At 42.2% G+C, this 15,683-nt stretch overlaps 2 protein-coding genes across 3 annotated transcripts; one reads left to right on the top strand and one right to left on the bottom strand.

Annotated features, from left to right (window-relative positions):
- Positions 1-12: 12 nt before the first annotated feature.
- On the top strand, positions 13-10,488 carry RB195_017941 (uncharacterized protein; the record flags this gene model as incomplete). 2 transcript variants are annotated; one of them, XM_064185151.1, is made up of 13 exons in its annotated part: positions 13-138; positions 198-374; positions 1,677-1,814; positions 2,056-2,187; positions 3,202-3,315; positions 3,550-3,622; positions 3,888-4,048; positions 4,414-4,488; positions 8,047-8,170; positions 8,238-8,344; positions 8,806-8,942; positions 9,030-9,145; positions 10,114-10,184. In XM_064185151.1, 13 exons carry the CDS (start codon positions 13-15, stop codon positions 10,182-10,184), a joined length of 1,551 nt encoding a protein of 516 aa, XP_064041032.1. The 2 variants fall into 2 exon arrangements, with proteins under 2 accessions (XP_064041032.1, XP_064041031.1); XM_064185150.1 differs by lacking the exons at positions 8,047-8,170; positions 8,238-8,344; positions 10,114-10,184 and adding an exon at positions 10,427-10,488.
- A 65-nt stretch (positions 10,489-10,553) lies between these two features.
- Positions 10,554-15,541, bottom strand: RB195_017940 (uncharacterized protein; the record flags this gene model as incomplete). Its single annotated transcript, XM_013448466.2, has 10 exons — positions 10,554-10,609; positions 10,660-10,735; positions 12,682-12,774; positions 13,662-13,781; positions 13,858-14,020; positions 14,504-14,608; positions 14,665-14,762; positions 14,828-14,893; positions 14,962-15,071; positions 15,400-15,541. 10 exons carry the CDS (start codon positions 15,539-15,541, stop codon positions 10,554-10,556), a joined length of 1,029 nt encoding a protein of 342 aa, XP_013303920.1.
- Positions 15,542-15,683: the final 142 nt, after the last annotated feature.

Below are 15,683 nucleotides of genomic sequence, written 5' to 3'. Positions count from 1 at the left end.
CTTTTCTAAGCAATGGTAAAGTCTTTATTCAACATCTGTTTATCGGCTGTCTGCCAACACCAACTAAACGAGCATCTGGCACTGATTCCGATCGAATGCAAACAAAAATTGCTTGAATTCTTCACCAATCATGATCAGGTTAGTTTCGCTTTCTTCAGCTGACCCATCAAAACTAAGAATTAATCCCCTTTTTTTAGTTATCCACACAGGATTGTGATCGACTAGTGTCTTCACCGTCTTTCGCGGATAACCTCACCGAGTTGAAGTTCTACCTCAGTGAGGATCTCTCCGATTCAATGCTAGCCGCTCTCACTGCCAACAATAAACGCCTCGAAAGAATCACCTTAGTGGAATGTCCAAGGGTTACTGACAAGGTTGGTGATGGTTACGTAATGTTCAACTCTCTTTTCAATAACCGCTGACAGATGTGCGGCTGGCCAGCTGCTCGCCGCATCGAAATGTCGTACTGATCAGCTGTGCGGAATAGTTGGGAAATCAATTGCTGGATTTATCTAGAAATGCCGAAACTTCATCTAGAAGCCAATAATATGAGCTTTTCAGAGGCATTGAAAGGCTAGCACGCAGAGAAAGCAATTCCTCTTCTACTAGAAAACTAAACGCTATTTTTGGGTTTCCTCTAAAAAGCGATTGGAAAGTCTGTATTTCCGCAATTTTCAGACCACATCTTTCATTGTTTTTTTTTCAAAAATGAACGCTTGTTTCTCCGCTTCTTCTAAGAAAAATAAGAAAAACGGCTATTAAACTACTATGTTATTGCTATGCTTTCTTGTTTCAAATTTCCCAAGTTGTCCCAAGCTTAACTGTATGTTGATCCAACGAAAGCCACATATATTTTCCTGCAGCGGTAGACCTCTCGGTACGAAGTGTGTGATTATGAGGGACTGGAAGAAGAGTAGGAAGTGGGAGTTATTATCGGCTCAGAAAGCTCTATTCTTTAAAACTAAAAACAAGCATACAGCAGCATGGATTTCGTATGTGACTCGTAGCCACAGTAGTTAAGCTCCAGCAATCTAACTTACGCCATAAATCCAATGTCCCAAGATTCCGAGAAATTCGAATATGGGCACTAAAACAGACTTCTTTTACACTTTCCAACGCTTCGCAGTCAGTTCTAAGACAAAGCGACGGATCCAGCAAAGGGATTAACCTCGGAGGAACCCCTTTACATTCTATAGCCTCTAAGTCACACATTGGTGATCATCCGTCGATGTATTCACAGTGAGTGCCTATCACAATGTTCCATCATTCTGGGACGATCATAATTCCAATGTCGCTTCGGACACTCGCTGCCAACTTCAGGCCCTGGTTGGTTGGGTTGGCCCCCGACCTTCTTATTTCCTTCAGACCACCACTTGTTCCGTACCCTTGAGCATTCTCTTAACCAAAAACTGTTCAACTGAGCATAAATCCGCTGTTGAGTTGTTCTTTCATTCCTAGCAAATTTTCTTCCCTTCCGGTCTCCAGGAATTGTATCGTTTACAGAAGGATTTAGCACTACGATAGGCACTCATGGCGAGTACATCAACGGAGGATTGTCAAAGTGTGATTAAGAAACTGTGAAGTTGCGAATGGTATGAGTGTGTTAACAAATAAGTGCCCAACCTAATACCATTAATGCTAAGTATTAGTTACACTATACAGCTGTCCTATTCCAGGGAGTACGGACGGTGACATCAGGTCAGAAGAACCTGCTACAGCTCGAATTACGTGCGATGTATCAGCTGACCGATGCTGGACTTACGGACGTCCATTGTCCGCATCTACACACTGTGGACATTAGCGGGTGTGCCAGGGTAAGAAACAGTTCTATCTATTTTCTGTTAAGTTCAGCAATTTAAGCCGGGACCTTTGTGACGCCAGCTTAGCTTTCTTGTGAAAAACATCTATTGTTTCTCCGCTTCTTCTAAGACAAATAAGAAAAACGGCTATTAAACTACTATGTTATTGCTATTGGTTACAAATTTACTATTATTAAGGTATTCAAAGTGTTTGAGAATGCACTGCTATTCTCATTGAAATCAGCGCATTTTTCAGGTAACGAGTCTCGGAATTCGCTTCCTCGTTCAAAGGAACCCCAACATTCATTGCCTTTACCTCAATCACTGCAGATCACTAGACGACCAGGCCCTTTATGACATCGCCTACTACGTTGGAGAACGGTTACGAGTATGTAAAAGTATCAATATAAAAATATGCAATTATTAAGAATTATTCAAGCAGGAAAAAGAACTTTTTTTCGAGAATAATGTAGTCATTCCTCATGCACAGCAGATATCATCTGCTGTCGTTCTCCATGCCACAAATCTAATCCAGTAAATTCCATACCATATACCTCAGCTTTTTTAAAGCAGCATATCACAAAATTGACGATGTTGGGATCTGAGACAACATAGAGCTCTGCCAGTAGACTATTCTGACCACACTCGATTCCCTCTATTCCGTCCTGAAAAAAAAAGACGTGGGAAACGGCGCTTACTCCTATACAAGTTAGAACGGATCACCTTTGCGCATGAGTTGCGTCCAGGAGCGGGCAGCTTAGAATCAATGAGGTCTCCTCAGCAACCTATTTAAGTAAAACCAACGAATAGGCTTCGAGAACTAGGGCTTGCATGAGAATGACCCGTTCTAACGTACCTTGTAGGAACTAAAGCGGTTCCCACGCCGTTTTTCTGGACGATTAAGGGTAATAGAACGTTGCCACACTCATACTCGTAATCTACATAAAGAACTCTGATATTGTCCCACAGATACCTCAACATCGTCAATTTTGTCATATGCTGCTTCTAATGTGTTCTTTTAAAGTCATCTTCTGACCGTTACAGATAGCCTGACTTGTCGTTCAGTTGCGCTGGCTGTTATGCCCGCGATGGGAATCTTGCAAGCTCTGAGAGCTGGGCGAAGGTGCCAAAGCGCTATTTAAACTTGTCGAATACATTCAACAAAAGATAGGATCCGTGTCATGCAAGGGAGGGGAGTGCGTTGAGTTGCACGCGTAACATTCGGAGCCAATCCTTCGTCACTGCGATTTTTCCCATCTTACTCGGAAATATTACAAATATGAATACAAATCCTTCCATACTACAGAAAGAAATAGGATTCGCATATCGTCAAAATTCCCATTCTAGAATCATATCTATCTAGGATAATACACAAACATTTTTGTCGAAGTAGCTGTTTTAGGTACTAGAACTGGATTTTTTACCTTCGTTAGCCGATCCTGCAGCAGCGCTTCAACATCTCTCCACACAATGTCCGAACGTGTGTCAACTCTCACTAGCGCGATTTTTCAATGAGGTGAACAATTGTCGTCTATCATATGGCGGTCACGTTGAGACGAAATTCCCTTGCCTCACTCCACTGAGTCACGGGAATTGAATGAAATCATAGATTGTTGAGGGGATGGGGGAATCACAGCTTGTCAGAACTCCAGCCACAGTTGTTTTAATGAGTGCACGGAGATTAGACTTATCCTAACAGACTTTATAACTTGGCAATATTTCCGTTGTAGAATTTTCTATGCTTTTTCAGAGCTATGACGACTTTCCACCGGCTATGCAGTTCAGAATCGACGGCTTCAACTTACGCGACATTGATCTATACGGTATGTGCAGCAATCATCGAACGCTTTCAGGAGTCCGTTGCGATGCGCCGGCGCGACTGGTACCCTGCTCTTTGAACGAACGTTGACGAATCGCCGTTCAACGGCACAGTTCCTCCATCACGCATCGCGTCAGTCTGGTCGAATGTGTTCGTAGTCATCTGTGAATGTTGTGCTACATTCAAATGCTGTATTAATATTTGGAAAAAAATTCTAGTACAGTTTCTTAATTTTGTAAAGTGCAGCACATTTGATCACTGACTTCCAGGGAACTACTTCATAATCCTGCCAGAACTCCCACCAACGGTGCATTCGCTTCGCATCTCTGTAAATGGTGACGAGAACCCTTTTGAGTTAGTACGCAGCCTTGAAGCGCAGCCATTTCTCAAGAGCATCAACCTACAGCTGACGATTCGCGAGGCTAGCATTGTAAGTGATGGATATATGTGATATTTTATATAGTCATATAGTTTTATGTGGTAGGGTTGCACCATAGTCAGGCCAAAGCGAGATTAAGCCTGAGAGGCTTGCGTAAGCGACGGCGCTCATAGCGGTGCCACGGACCGCAGCTGCATCGGGCTTCAGATCGTTTTGACCCGAGTATATCAAGGCACCCGTAATCCCACTCCTTACTGATTAGTTCCTCTTGGTGTCTTTTATTTCACAACTTTCGTAACAACCTCATTCCATCAATGCTTCTATCAGGGCTCATATAAATTGAAAAAGAAGGGAAACGATGGATTGAGGTCCCGTTATGATTTCGCAAAGGCAACCGGATCCGAGTCATATTACAGGCAGCCATCGACAATGCGAACACGCTGCTTAGCACGATTCTACCGTACATTGGCAACAAGATTACAATACTTACAGTATGTTCATTTTATTTCACTGTTTCAAACCGGAGAAGCGTGCACGTGATGAAAAACATCCACAACAGCCTTCCCTCTTTGATCGACTAGCTTTACCAGCTTCTCCTATGCATCCATATATTTATTTGGTTATTTGTTCACGTTTGTATTCATGTGGTTGTTGCACAGCGTGCTCTATCGACGATGTGACGGCGGTGGTAACGAACAACGGTTTCGTCGCGACTAGAACGGCGAATTATTAGGTTGTCGGAAAAGTCATGACCCATTTCTCTTATCAGAGATCATTTATTCATATAAAAAAAAACAAAAATCGATCGATTACATATTGTCCTTTTTGCTCGATCACCTTTTGCCATCATTAAGTGAGTTTCAAGGTTCCTTTCATAGAAGAGTCTGTTTTCATCGGACAAAAGCTTTGTAAGGTGCTGACCTAAAGCCTCATCTGAATTCAATGTTATACCACGCAAGGAGTTTTGAAAAAGGCGAAACAAGTGGGAATCTGATGGCGCAAGTTCAGGCGAGTATGGTGGGCGTGGCAATACACAGTGGTCCTTATTTCTCGACGCCCTAACTTACCTTTTTTCTCTTAACAACTTTAGCTTCCATGTCATAGATCTCTCTAAGACTAATGCTTAGGTCTTAGGGCCTCTACTGATTTAGTTATTTACTTCCAGAGGACGCCTCTGAGTGCCTCCTCCGCGTACTACATTTTATACATTTTACACGAGTTCCGTTCCATCACAACAACACGAGACCACACATGATCACCCGTCAAAATTTCTTGGAGCTCACTTAAAAGCATCACCTTTTGGGGTTGTACGGGTTTTGGGTAAAATATAGTTGGGGAGCCACTCTGACGCACCCAAATCGAACTGCTTTTCTTCTGTACTTAGTGTCATTCGTCGTTGTGGCGGGAATTTCCACTGTGCCACTACTGTAATATCTGCGTTCAGAGCGCGAAAAAGGTCATGGAGCACAACAGGCGCAAAGACGTCCATAGAACACGTTAACCGTTCTCGTCGTTAGACCAATTCATTTGCATAATGGGTGTCTTTAACTTCTTGACTCTTCGTGACTTTACTCAAATTACTGATTGCCACTTGGCCGGAGCTTGCACCGAAGTCGAGGGAGGAGTTCGGCGAATGGCTCGCTGATCGTGGATTGCTGTGGAAGGAGCAATTTTGCCCCAATTTTGTGGAAGTCCCGTTAAACTCGCGCAGCAGGCAAATGTGAACAGCATTCATAAAGGCTAACCCAACGGCCCTCCTGATACCTAAGCATTAATCTCAGAGGATCTATGACATGTACGCTAAAGTTACTAAGAGAAAAAAAGTAAGACAGATCGTCCAGAAGTAAGGGTGCCACTGAGTGGCTCCACAACTACATTTTCCCCTTGTTTGGAAGACTCGGTGAAGTTAAAACAGTAGTAGTTCAAGCTCTGTCTTCCTTTTTCTTAGTAGATTCAATCTACATCCGTGGATCCTCTAAGACTGATACTTAGGTTTTAGGGCCCCGACTGACTCTGCTACTCAATTGTGCTCTATTACTTTTTCGCGCTCTGAGTGCAGGAACAGTACCGGCACAGTAGAGTTCCCGCCACGAATCACCTCAAATAATCTCACTAAGTACAGTAGGAAAGCAATCCGATTTGGGTGCGTCAGAGTGCTTCCCCCCCCCCCCCCTCCAACTACATTTTACCCCGGTTTTCAGGTGGGTTATGCCTATATGGGGTCGTAAATTGTGGGGAAGAGGGTGATTCCGTTCATTTCTCCCTGTATCAGTGTAAACGGACGACCCCAGAACTGTTTCTTACGACGGCGGGGCGCAACGGTTGCGCATTGCACCACCCCAGATTGCCTTTAAAGATGGGCAAAGGTCATGGAACAAAACGGGCAATGTATCATTGATTGATCTTTGTTCTTTGTATAAATAACCTCCGAAAAACAAAAGAAAAGTACGTCACGGCTTTTTCAACAACCTAGTAATTCAAATCGTTGACAATTATACAAAGTCTTTGTACAACAACGAGGTCGTCGGCGCTACCGTTCCATCGATCGATAGATTAAGAGCCAAAGGAAATGTCGACGCAGTTGCATAGATGCGTGGTTCCTGCGGGAGAGACGGAGCGAAGGAGTCGATCTGATGGCTCTGTGTTGAACCACTGATTACTGTTGAATTTTGATCCGAGCATAGCAGTGCTCGCCTCCGACAAGGGCGTATTGGAGCCAAAATGGAAATAACTGCACAATGTCAAACATGGAGAACTTGGTTTCGAGGATGATGTAGAAGAACATGTTTTGTACTTTCTTTCAACTGAACCGATGGATCTCAGAAAATCAATGTTGTAATTAGCCTCACAAGATGGAAGGTAGTGAAATCATCCAGAAATAATTTCCAAATTTCGAAAAATCATTGTGCTATCCCCATAATAAACTCTTCAGTGGTCACCATGCCGTGGTCGGGTGAGCATCAAGGCTTTGTGGTGAAGGCTTTATTCAAAAAGGGGAAATCATTGACTGCCACACAGAGGGTGTTTCGCACGAGGTTCAGATTAATAATCTAATATTATTAATATTTCGCACGAGGTTTTTTTTACGTGGTGCTGAAAAAACATTTTCTGGTCTGAAAGTATTCCAGACCAGAAAATGCTTTTGTTATGGGTGGATCTGCGCTTAATAGAAAACCACAGTAGATTATGGAGGCGGGGGTACTTCCGCTCATCTCTCACTGCATCACTGCAAACAGCCGCCTCCAGAATGCTGTTTTGTACGACGCCACCTATTGCAACGTCGAAAATTAATTCGGGCTGCCCCGATAAGCAGTAAGGGATGCTGCGCGTGCATGGGTGGCGCGCTGCAATAGAAATCATCGTACAAAACAGCATTCAGATGGGCCGGATGCTTGCAGTGATTCAAGAAGAGATGAGCGGAACCACCCCGGTCTCCAGAGTCTACGACACCTTATACTGATACTCCACCTGAAATCCGTACCACCCCAGACTCGTGGTATGCTGCCTTTAAGCAGTTCCGTGACCACCGCCCTCATCTGATTGTAAAGTCGCGCCAAAACGACATGAATCACGAGTGCATGTAGTCTTACGGTGCATTTGCGTACGCACTCGAAACGGCGCGGTGGACGCACCAGTTGGATCCGAGACAGGACCGTCGCAAATTGCAGCGATGGGTGGTGCCAGCAAGGGTTTCAACACGCTCCTAACCGCTACGCTCCACCGAAGCGCCTCGAGAGAAGCCGCGTACGCAATTGCGTACGTGCTTCATGTCGTTTTGACCCTACTACAGTCCCTGTGACTTTTTTGTGGAGGTGTTCAAACGTCGTCTTTGGTATTTAGACCAACGAGAAGAGTTCATTCAAAAAGAAGTCTAGGGAATATCGTGTGGCTACTTTGAAATGTGAGAATTATTTCTGCCGTACCACGTACCTTGAAAACTAGAAATTTATTCTATCGATTTCACTTAGATTTAGAACTCCATATTGATGCTTTATTCCCGAGCCCCGTACAAAGATAATCGTTCTAACACTCCAGTCCTCACATTTTAGGTAGCTACTCCCCGCCTATTTGATGACTCTCTACGGTTGATCACTGAATGTACGCCGAACCTGACGCACCTCGCTCTCGATGTCAACCATCTGAGCACACATATTTTACAGCGATACTTTGCAGGTTATACATATATTCTTCCGTATTCTCTTCATATCCTTTTCCAAAAAAAAAAAACTCCAAAATACAGGTGGCGCCAAATCCCAAGGATCCCGTCTTCGTTCGTTGAAGATCTGTCGCATGAGGATCACCTACCGAGTGTTATTCGCTATTGCACGTGGGGCGCGAAATTTACTTGTAAATATTTGAGACTTCTAATTCATTTAAAGACAGTATACAACGAAATTGACAATGCCAGGATCTCTCCAGAAAAAGGCTGTTAGAGCTTAGACTACAAGTATGACCGTGGCCACCCTCAATTACCCTTAAACGTCTTGAAAATTGGGGTGGGAAACGTCTTTCAGTTACCCTCAGCAGCCTATTCATTGATTTTACCTGAAAAATCTACTGAGGACACCTCATTGATTTCCGTCCGCTCGCTCCCGAAAGCGACGGATCTGCTTTATAAGGTGCCTCGTAAGGAAAATCATGACGGAAGGTCGTTTCCCACGCCTTGTTTCAAGACGTTCAGGGGAAATAAGCTCCGTCATACTCATTCTCGTAATCCACATATCTTATCTCTTTTCTCTCAAAAGCTGAACGTCGTCAATTTCTTGGTATGCTGGTTTCAAGAGAAAGTCCCTAGAATATCTTTGTAGGATCTCGAAACATCGCAAATGCTTTCTGTCGATGATCGGTTCCTCTCGATTCTTGGCGATAACTGCAGACAGTTGAGATGTATCAATTTGAATGGATGTCGGTGGGTCAGTGACAAGGGCATGGCTGCTCTTGCAAGGTTAGCGTTTCTCTGACCGGATAGTGAAGTAGCCTCTTCCACAGATTTCACTTCTCTCTGTGGTTCCCGAAAAGTCGATCTTTTAAGGCGCTGTCCACTACGGGAAGTTCGGATTCGCGGCACCGCCTGCACCGATAAATCTATCTACATGCTCGCTCAGTTCTGCCCCGATCTCGAGTGGATCTCGTACGCTGACTACTCAGGTGAGCTTGAACCGAGATGAGGCGTGAGAAGAAGAAGTGTTCACGTCATCTCATGAAATTCTTTATCATTCTGTACATTATCTTCATTCCACCCCTGCAGTAATCATCCACCACTTTGCAAATTGGTCTGTTCAAGAGCAGAAACTAACTAGTAATTTTATACTGGAGCATAAACTACATCTCGGGATCATAACTTCGATTTAATTGCTAATCCGTGGTCATGGGGACCGCTCCATTGTCCTAACCCTCCAATTTTAGGCGACAATTTTATATCTTTAGAAAAGATAAACCAGGAGAACTGGAAATTGTAAAAACTCAACTATTCGTTGAAGAAGTTGCTTCAGAATTTACTAGTTACCATTAAAAATTCAAGAACAAAGAGTATAGAGTTGGTACGTCACTTTGAGATGCACATATGACACCACGCCAGACTTCAATTCAGAATCGTTTGAAGTATCTGAACGCCTATGCAGCTTATACAATGACCTGCGGGAGCTAGGCGATGCATCAAATCGATACTTTTCTACCCCTAGACGAGTTTAGTACTCATTTAGAGACCATTTGTTATATGGGGTTTGGTTGGCTCTACGTCTGCTTCGAATCACCGATTGTGTAATCGCAGCCGACCCACTTTACCTACTGTGCTACAAACGCCTCTTGAAGGTTATGACTACCTGACCGAACTCTATGTAGTAGTCTTACTTGTCTTATTTCCAGAATAGTTGTTTCCTGATGATTCAACAATGAAGGAGAATGAGGCGGTTTGTAGAGTTTTTGGAAGAGGACTGAATGGCATTGCCCGCATTTCTTGCTTTATAACGTTTGCCTGATAGTCGTCAAATTCTTCTCGAGACTAAAAAACGCATAAGGGCGCCGCACACTCAGCTGACAAATTTCTGTCTTACAATCACTTATTTCTAGTTTTCAACCACCTATTTGCAAGCTCTACCCATTCTATTACATTTCAGGTCGGCCGAAATTCACCGACAAAGCACTCCAATTCCTCAGGGATTCATGTATACAAAAAGTCATCTGTTAAATTACGGGACACCTCTACACACTTGTGAAAATTATCCACTTAGTCTGCTCTCCACTCTTAATCAGTTTCGAGCTGTGATACTTTGTAGTAACATGAAAATCAAATGGGTCGTGTCCTTTCTTCGATATTACTGTAACAGATTCTGTTATTTATTTGTTCAGGATGTCATTACTTTTTGTGACAAATGAATAAAAATTGACGTAAATTTCTTTTATCACAATCCTAAGGACTCACTTATTAAGCGCACAAACGGCATCAAGCTCCGATGTCAACAGATGAGGAGAACAACAAGAAACAGAAGTAGATATTGAGTTAAAAAGATTCCCCGAAAAGGAAAAATGGAATCAGAAACAGTGTCCTGAATATTTCTCATTGTTGGTTTTGATCCGGCTGGTTGTTCTCGCCACCTTCTTCGTTCTCATTATCTTAAAATTGAACTTTAGGGAAGTTCAGTTCAAAAACGAATAGAGCTCACTTCGGCCATGACCTTCGAATTGTCGTCTGAGTTGTTCAACAAACTCTGGGTTCGTCTGCTGCATTTGTTGGGCGAGCTAAACACGTTTTTTTTGCCAAGCTCTTGCTGCTAACGCGTTGGAAAAGAGAGAAATAACGAATTATAACAAAAATTAAAAATTATTCTAAAGAAATCAGGAGGCAGTATAATATGGGAACGGCGCCACGGGAATTCAAAATACTTCGTGATATTATCACAAGCTCAAGTGTGACCCATTATGTGGCGAAAGAGAATTTATCACACGGAAGCATAGGTGCGATAAGGAGGAGCCGGCCCCTCCCGGGTGAGTGAAGGGGGTCAAAGAGACATATATTTGTCGCATTGTCACCTTAACGAGCAAATTTCGCCCTTAATAACCTAGTTATTTGAAAACCTAGAAATAGAACGAAAGGTACATAACTGCCCTAACTTTCGTTGTTCTATACAGAAATTCTGACTGGATTGAGAAAATGTGCCCCGAGCTCAAAAAAGTCGCTGTTATTTTGTACCTGAAAAAACAGTTGTTTTCTAAATAACTTGTTTATTTGAAAACCTATCAATAGAGTGAAAGGTACATATTTGCTCTAGAATTTCTCAATCTATACAAAGGTAACTCGGTTCACCTGCAGAAATGCGTAGTTTTCTCAAAGAGAGGGGGAGCACGCTATCGCTGGCGTGCACGGAAGTAGCTTTTGTTCCTATGGCCAATAAAAGTCCCAAGCATTAGAAAAAAACTTGATAGGAATTAAAAATAAAAGACAAGCTATAGATGAATAATGTGGAACTATAAATAGTAGCAATCAATGGGCATATTGAGTAGCAACATCCATTTTAATTAGAAGCACGTTGCGCAGAATATATTATGGCGCTTTTGATTCCGCCAAAAGAACTTGGCCACTCAGCCCGTTTTGGACTTTTATCTCCGTCTAGAAAGTGAGACGAAGCTATATTTGGGTCAAACCGACACGAAAGCACGGCACAGTTGCTTAAAGCATCACCCCACGAATCTGGCGTGGTTCGTTGGAGTATACCTATATCGGGTCGTAGATTATGAATGCAGGGGTGGTTCCGCACATCTCTTCCTGCATCACTGTAAACAGACGACTTGGGAGTGCGGTTCCTTACGACGTCCTCCATTGTAACGCGCCACCCTTGCGCCTCGCCCCACCTGCGATTTGTTGGAAATCCATTTCGACGCCCCTATCGGCAATTCATTTCATTCGACGAATCGCAATTCCGGATCCGTCTGTTTACAGTGATGCAGGGAAAGATGAGCGGAACCACACCTGTATTCATAATCTACAACCTAATACAGGTATACTCCAAGGAAAATCACCAAAAACGAAAAATACCACGCCAGATTCGTGGGGGCACACCTTCAAGCGAGTGAGTTGGAAGCGATGCGGTGACGACGGCAGTTGGTATCGACGCGATACCATCGCGAAATTCAGCTATGGATGGTGCTAGCCCTCGATCCTAACCGCTACGGTCTACGACGCCTCTTCGAGCTCAGCCGCTTACGCAACTGCACCGTGCTTCATGTCGTTTCAAACTTACTATATTTACTCGAGAGTAATATGCTATCATGAAGTGCAAAGAGCAAAATAACACCTGGTCATACAACACACCAAAATGTTCTTCCTTGCACATGAGCAGATACAATAGTATTCTCTCAATACAAAACATATTATAAAGCTGCTAGTATGGGTAGGCAAAAAAAAAAAACATTAAAAGATCCGATTTCATCATGTATACCACGGGCACCTCTACAAACTAGGATATCAATGAAGTTGCGCAAATTTTCTATACTTGTATTTATAAATCTTCTATGAAAAAGAAAAGGAGAGATGCGGAAAGGAAAAAAACCCGAGAGAAATGTAAGATAACGTTTGTGATTGAAAAAGAGCTTCCTGCTTCTTATCCAAAGACACTTATTCGAACAATTCAATTTTACTTTAACAGAAAACCTCACTACTCATATGTATGTAGAGATGAACCTACTACCTGTTGGCCAGCTTGGAAAATATTTCCGAATCCAGCGCCACCTGACATAAGTTGGCCCATCATGTTCTGGATGTTGGGGTCGTTCATTAAAGTCTGAATCAAATATCAAAAATTGTTCATCATCGGTAGCTGAAGAATTTTTATGCCCTTTTTCATATCACTAACATAAGAGCCTCGAAAAGTTAGATCAAAGCAAAAAAAAACCTACAACAGTGCGAATGACATATACAAAAATGTTATCTATTTATATTGGGTATAGAAAAGTTAGCAACAGCAAAAAAACTTCGAAAGACAAGTTGATGTCCCATATTCCTGCATACGAGTACACAGTTAACAACATTTAATTCATGTTCCAGACGCAGTTTGCCATTATCGCATCAAAAACGCAAAACGTCCACCACAACTACAGAAAGCTGATGAACGGAAATACCATATTCCTCAGTCAACTTGTCGAACCAATTCTCACACCATTACAAGTAGTGAAATCAGAGTGCGCAAAGGGATTAACACCGATATTAATAGTAATAACGATGAAATTTAGTTCAATTTACACTCTTAAGTTCCACTTCTGGAAAAGTGAGCGTTTCTCGACTGACTAAACTCCTGATCCATCTAGTTTCTAAATTTGTAGGGGGTGCTTAGTATTTTTCACTGTTTTCCCTGCAAACTAAGGAATCAATCAAGTACTGAAAAGAACTCATCAAAAATCTCCACCAGCGCTGCCTTTAAAAACAAAAAGAAACCAGAAAAAAACGAAGAATAATTCTGCAGTGGACAAAGCTCTATCCTTTCATTTTTCTGTTTGGAACAACTGGTGACCGCTGTCGATACTATGTAATGTTTAATAAAAGCACTAACAAAAAGAAAAAAGCACTTTGTAGTAGCAAAACGAACGGTTTTACTTTTAATTTGGTTTAAAAAACTGGGTAGAGCAACCAGGAATTAGTTAAACTTTGGGAAGGCGAAGAGGATCTTCACACCTGAGCCATATTCAGCATTTGTGGATTGTTGAAGAGTGAAGCGAGGTCCACACCAGGCGGTAATCCTGCTCCACCAGCACCACCAGCACCACCAGGTCCGAACATAGCAGCGAAAGGATTCTAATATAAGAGTAGTTTACACTTATGAAAAATGCTAAATACACGTGATAAACAAATGCCTGACTGTCCGACTCACTGGTGGTACTCCACTCGCTTGTGCCGCCGCTTCCAGCTCCTTAACTTTCTCCTCAGCAATTTTCAAATTGTTTTTGAAGCTTTCCTGGTTTGGATCAAGCTCAAGCGCCTTTTTGTAGGCTTCGACAGCTTGCTCGTAACGGTTTTGACATGATAGGGCAAGTCTTAAATAGTGATTTTAAAATGTGCCCCGACATTTCTTCTTTGTTTTGAAAATGACTTTTTTTTCGCATAAATAAAGTATCTAGGTCAATAGTCAAAAAATCTCACTTCCTACGGGAAATTATTTTTTTTTCTTTCTTTCTTCTTCTGTTACAAATTTCGCAACAATAAATTGCTTAGTGACAAAATAAGGTGCTTTATGGTACAAATCGGTGTCCCCTAAAAGCAACTCCTCGATAAAACTCCCTGCTAAGTATTCTTGGAAAAGTTGGTGTAATCATTAATAACAGTTAGAGGTTTCAACCAAATAATCACGCTTATCATAGAATCATATTACACGATTGTTCTAACCGATAAATGACCGACGAGTGAAAAGATCAACAGCATTTGTAATCACTTATGATAAACATCGCATTACATATATTAACACATCAATTATTGAGCGTTCATTTTGAGAACGAATTCAAATGAGAAACTGAGCCAACCCCATCCGTCCATAGGCTTTGCTATATTTAGGATCGAGAGCGAGAGCTGTTCGGCAATCTTGGATCGCGAGATCATACTGTTCCAGACGGCAGTAAGCAGCAGCCCTAAAGCACTAGACAGTGTTTCCGAATGCAGTGACTTTCTTAGTGGTGGGTCTTACCTGTTACAGAAATAAACAGGATCTCTGTTCAGTTTGATGGCTTCATTGTATTTATTTACGGCGGCATCAAATTGGGACGCTTTCATGAGGTCGTTACCCTAAGCAACGAACAAAAGACTGAGCTTTCGCCAGAAATTAGGTTCAATGATAAACAACAAACTACCTCTTCTTTCAGCTTGTTAGCCTCGGCAATTTCAGCTTCTGTTGGTTCTGGTAGTTTGTCTTCGCCCTAAATCTCAATTAAAGTACTGCTCAGCAATGTCCACAGTATATTTCTGGAGCAAAAAAAAAACTGACAGAGGGAAGTCCTTCTGCAGCAATGAATACATCTAGAAGGGGCTTCGAGGGCTGGAAGGCATAATTTGCGTCAGTGAGACCAAATGCTGACTCCATACATTGTACAGCTACTGAAATAATTTATTTTAATCAAATAGACATGCATCTACCCAGTGAATCGGGGAGTTGAATAAAAGATCCGAACATGAAAAAAAGAAAATTCGAGAGGTTGGTGTAAATATATGTAAAACTACATATATTAAATAAAATGCTAAATGGTTCCACAACAGAAGAAACAAAACTATTTCTTCGAATTGTTAGGGCCAATTTTGTCTAAATTATGCTTAATTTCTATAGCAATGAGCAAGAAGCGGGAATTTAAAACCAAGACACAAAATGTCCGATAAAAATACAAGCAAAGAGTCTACAAGAGAGCTTAGATGATTCTTAAAAGCAGACCTTCTAACGCCTCGACTTGATCTTCTGTACATTGATTCGCCGAAACTTTATGTCTAATGAACTGGATGAAAGAAACGACAAAATTCTTCTCGTCGCTAGAAGCCACTGTGGTTGTCGTTGTCGGAGCCGATTCTTCCGCCATTCTTCTAACTCTTCAATAAACGAATGATCAAAGAACAACAGAAACTTTACGACACGCTCCAACGGCGAAGCGACCGTAATTATTTCACGAGCCGAGGGTACATTCATTTCTAGACTTCGAAAACCAGATAAAACACGACTTA

This window comes from Necator americanus, chromosome II (genome assembly GCF_031761385.1).
Source record: "Necator americanus strain Aroian chromosome II, whole genome shotgun sequence".
In the NCBI taxonomy this organism is placed as follows: Eukaryota; Metazoa; Nematoda; class Chromadorea; order Rhabditida; family Ancylostomatidae; genus Necator; species Necator americanus.
The sequence above is the reverse complement of the archived record's forward strand: the minus strand, read 5'-3'. Positions and strand labels throughout refer to the sequence as shown.